Genomic DNA, 5,111 nt, shown 5'->3' with positions numbered 1-5,111 from the left:
ATTTTCTAAACTAATTTTCAAAATAACTGTAAGTTTAATAACAGACGCAACTAAATTATTTGCCACAACAAATCAGTAAATAGTTGGATAAGAATGTAGAAAAACATAGCAGTCATTGAACAGAGCCAATGGGAACTGACGATCATCACCATTTCCTCTCCAACAATAAATCTGCCATTTTTAATTTTAAAAACTGAATTCTGTATTCAGAAAAAAAAATCCACTCCTTCACCTGAAAAACAGCATGTTGCCTAACATCTTGCCCATTTTTCCTTCACATCTAAGCACTAGTAACCAACATTACTGCTTTCTGTGAATATCTCTTAGGTTTCAAATATCATAGAAACATTCACTCACTTGTGGCTTCAGTTGTCACATAGACTTATCAGTGAGACTGTCTAACACTGCATCCACCACAACTTTTCCATAATACTGCTAGAGCTTTTCCCACCAATGCCAATATTGCATTTAAGGCTTGGCCATGGTAAGCCTAAACTGTCCACATTACATAGACTGTTCACAGTCTGCTGTGGGTTAAAGATACTGAGAACCAACTTCAGCACCAATAATTCAGCTAAAAATCAAGGGAATTATTCTTAAGTATTGTATCTTCTTCACTGATCAGCTCAGGTGGTAGAGTTTCACACTTTCCATTCTTTAACGTGTTGTGTACATCCATGAACCTTTGTAAATATTTTGAAGTGTACAGCCAGTGATGTTTCAAAATGTCTTCCAACTCATAACTTTTGGACTGCCTTGCATTCATTTTCCTGAAACGACGAAAAAGTTTGTTGCCTGATTCATTGCCTTCACTCGCCCACGCGCCTATGGAGCCATCTCTTTCAATGATCTCGGGGACGTGAGCCAGAGTCTTGTGCAGGTAGTTGGTGATCTTCCCTTCATACCTGTGCTTAAACTCCGTACGAAGCAGTTCTGCAAATCTCTGGGAATTGTAGCTGTACTGACAAAGAAGCTCAGGGCATTCCCTGGCTGGAAACGTGGAACGCCACACTGGTTTCATCTGAAGATAAAGGTGCATGAGCTCCCTGAGGGTTTCCCGCCTTCGTTCGGATGGAATTAGCTCACACACAGCCTCGACTGTCTCTTTGGTCATTAGCTTTCGCGCAAAATTCCCGTTCAACCTCATGACAGGCTTCAGGTTCATCTTCATTCTCAGGTGCTTGTCAAGCATCGCTTGCCACCGTTTCCTCTCCTCCTTGGATGTGCTGGGATTTTTGTACAGCTCCCCGATCTCGTCCTGGAAAAGTCTGTAGAATTCCGTGGCGTTCCCAATGTCACAGTGCAAGGCATCGATGGACGGCTGGGTTTCGATGAACGGCTTCGCTGAGACCCCCTTAACCCGGTAACGCAACTCATCAGCGGTTTCGCGGTACGGGTTTGAGCGCCAAATTTCGTAGCGCTCCAAGTTCTCCTGGTGGCTTCTCGTTATGGAATGAAGAACCAAGTTCTGGGAAGCCTCGTATCGCGTGGCATCGCACAACGTGCAGACGTACATGGAGCCCGAGGCTTCAAGACCCTCCATTTCCCGGACGAGCTTCTCATCGTATCCCGTGCCCCTAAAGATGAACTGGAAGGATCTGTGCAAGTCCCCAATCTCAAGAATCAAATCGCTGCTCTTCATAGCTTCTCGCTCAGCGATGACTGGGCCCAGGACCGCGGTCAACGTTTCGTGGTCGGATTCGTCCGCCAACATCAGGGAAAGCGGTCGGCAGCACAATTCAGAATTGGGCTTCAGCTCTTCAAAAATGACCACTTTCTCGTCGTTCTCATTCATCACACTTATACTCATGATCGTAAAGGAAAACCTCACTGCCTTTTCTGGAACGGGTGGGCCACAACCGTGTTTCTCACTGACATCGCCCATTCCATCGCAAGACTCCTTGATCACGACAGTAAACGGTCCGCTCACAAACTCGTCTACGTTATGATGTTTCAAACCTTCCAGAATATCGTCTTCGAGCTCCTTCACGGCCGAAGCAAGGGCCACATCATACCTGAACCGTCTAGAAATGGTTTCCATTGGGTAATCATCAACACATTGTGTCCAGCCGCTCAGACCATCTATAATTCCCACTTCAGTGTTTGTTGAGACATTTGCCAAAGGGGGCTGCCATTCAAATGAATAATAACCTGGCAACAGTATTTTTTCTGCATTTCGAAGTGCATGCAACGGCTGGAAGATCTGCTTCCCAGTCGTTGCTTTGACTGTCCTATACATTTTATGATACTGACTACAACTCAGAAATGTGTTAACTCTAATGGCAAGGCAGACTGCTGGTTTCAGTTCGGATCCTTTCCCCTGCATTACAGCTTCCAGCTCATCTGCTTGCCTGTGCTCATTTCCAGCTCTGAGTGCCAGAAGTAACAGAGTCAGACAAACGGACTTTACATCGCCATCTTCCTCTTTGTCTGCAAAAGCCTTCACCTGAAGTTTCAGGTTTCGCAGACGATGCTTTTGAGCTCTTCGGGTTAGAGAAAGCAAATGTAGTCTTGGACGGCCCCCCTTGTTGACTGGCGAGTAAGCATGCTTCATTCTCGTTTCTTTGTGGTTTTGGGCATGATTCGAATATTCACCGAGTCTCACCTCCATTTCACAGTCTGTCACTGGACACTTTAGCACAAGTGAATTGAGAACATTTATGAACGACTTAACAGGGCTTAAGAACTCTTTGGGACCACAAGGAAATCTACAAACTGGACAATACTTGCCCAGGACTGCAATGCATTTGAGAATACACGTTCTGCAGAAAAGATGCTTGCAAGGTGATTGCACAGGGTCAGCAAGTAAGTGCTCACAAACCTGACAGGATACGGACTGGATAAAATTATTGGGATAATCAAGCACAAGGAGTTTTGAAGTCAGATGGAACTTCTTGCAGTTGACAATCTTTTTAGCCAATAACAGACTTGTGCTATTTACATGATCTTTTCTTTTAATGACCCTTGGTCTGATTAGAGCATCAGTTGCTACTCTGGGTTTCTTTGTGACAGGTGGACTTTGTTTGAGACCTTTTCGTTTGCGGGCCCCACTCGAAAAGCTGCAAATGCTGCAAAGATTGGAATGTGGTTTCCATTCAACGATTGTACTGATCGGAAAGAATGCATCTTCATTCGTTGTATTGTTAATTGCCTGAATCACAATACACCAACATTTATAGCAGAAGTGAGTGGGATATCTGGCTTCTGTATCAGTCTTAACATCAATCCTAAATGTGTTATGGATGAGTTCTGGCCAAAAACAATCGTCATATCCCATTTTCCTGAGCACCTCTTGGGTGACATCATCAACAGGACCATTAACCAGAAATTTCATATCATAACTGTTGGTGTTAAAGGAAACTCCACAAATACGACATAGATTTTGCAATCGTAATATATGCTCTTCCAAAGATTTCGCTTCCATTTGGTTAAAGTCAGAGGACTTTTTTGACGGGTTGAGTTCTAAAGGCATTTGTTCCAGGGCCTTGTTTTCAAAAGTCTTCTTGTCCAAAGGCAGTGTTTCCAATGGCATAGTTCCCACTGGTTTGGTGTGTGGCAATGAGGAATGCTGAAGTAGGCCATGAACTGGTGTAACCACCTCTGTCTCATAAAGCTTTTCCATTGAAACTATGACTTCCTTCTGGGCATTTTTGAAAGGCCTGGTTTCTGCATAAAGAAAGTCATCAGGTAACAGTTGCAGAGGCATCTTCATTTCCATAACCACCTGCACCTGACAGAAATAAAGAAAAATGATTCTTGATTAAAATAGGATTAGAGTTCAGCACCCTCAGAAGCAAAACAGCTTGATGTTCAATGCTAATTCACAGCACTCACATTTTAATTACGTATTATTCATAAAGCTGCATTTTACAGTGTTAGGGCTGTATAACAATTGAGTTTCTGATCCAGTTCAATAAAAGACCATTGTATCTAATATCAGGGGATTAATATTAATCTAAGCGAGTGGGAATTACAGAATGGGGAAAGCTGCTCATTTGAATGAGAGTGTACTTGAGCAGGTGTAAGAACAGCTATCAGCTTCTATTCCCATTGGGTGGGTTAGCTTAAAGTTGCACCTTTGATGATGAAAAACATATCCTTAGCCGAGAAAGAAATACCTTAGAAAACTATTACCATGTGATTTTTATTTTATTCATTTAAGACTCCCACTACAGATTGTATACGCAGAGTGAAAATGCAACTTAGAAAAACCATTGCTCAACCAGACATGAAGGTTATCTTTAAGCTTCATCATGCCTGAGTAAACAGGACAACAGCTGAACAATTGGCACTTAAGTTTTCACTCTCATAACTCAAGGACTTTTAAAAAAATGCTAAACTGCAGCTTGCCTGACAACCTGCCTTTATAGACACCTTCCTCTGCTGCCTTCTCTTCACAACTTTATCACCTGTCTTTGTATATATCTGTTTGTTAGTGTGTTCTATCATTATTTTTCTCAGTTTTATTAGGTAATAACTCCACTCTGTTCTACTCAAGAAAACCCTGGAATTGACTCTCCTTCAATTTTAATCTGGTTAATTAAATTTATTTAAAGTGTGATTTAGCCACGTGCTTAAAAAAAACAATAAAAATATTTACAGAAAGGGAGTTCAAAGAGGGGAGCTAATCACCCCTCCTTATCCAACCATAAAAATGCGTAGAAATACATAAAAGTGACAACAAGATAGCATACCTAACCAATCTGCACGCAACTAAATAGTTTCAATCAATGTCCTCAGCTTACAGTACAAAGCAGTCTTGCCTGAAAGCAATCACTTTATCTCTGTTGCTTTATATTTGCAGTCGATGGTCAGTTAGCTTAGTTGGATGACACCTTTGCAATACAGAGTGATGCCAAATATACAGGTTCAATTCCTATCCTGATTGAGGTTGCCTTGAAGACTTTTCCTTCTCAACCTCTCCCCTCACCTGAGGCATGATGACCCTCAGATTAAAACACCACTACTTGTCCCTGTCTAATGAGACACCATTCTCTGGGGCTATGGCAACTTTACTTTAAAGACTTTCTTCAGATGGCACCTGCAGTCAATATCAATGATCCATTACATAATAGAGGTTGCTGCTAACTTGCATATTTAACAAAAGACAG

The 5,111-nt window shown here is 42.1% G+C and overlaps 1 protein-coding gene across 1 annotated transcript; it reads right to left on the bottom strand.

Annotated features, from left to right (window-relative positions):
• Positions 1-574: 574 nt before the first annotated feature.
• Positions 575-3,712, bottom strand: rag1 (recombination activating 1). Its single transcript, XM_020529988.2, has one exon. It carries the CDS (start codon positions 3,710-3,712, stop codon positions 575-577), a length of 3,138 nt encoding a protein of 1,045 aa, XP_020385577.2.
• Between the last annotated feature and the right edge of the window lie 1,399 nt (positions 3,713-5,111).

The sequence above is a fragment of the Rhincodon typus genome, chromosome 17 (genome assembly GCF_021869965.1).
Source record: "Rhincodon typus isolate 14 chromosome 17, sRhiTyp1.1, whole genome shotgun sequence".
NCBI lineage: Eukaryota > Metazoa > Chordata > Chondrichthyes > Orectolobiformes > Rhincodontidae > Rhincodon > Rhincodon typus.
Note: the sequence above shows the minus strand (reverse complement) of the source record. Positions and strands in the feature narration are given on the sequence as shown.

Coding starts and splice junctions, on each gene's coding strand:
- rag1 (XM_020529988.2), bottom strand. CDS start 3,712: ATGAAGATGCCTCTGCAACTGTTACCTGATGACTTTCTTTATGCAGAA.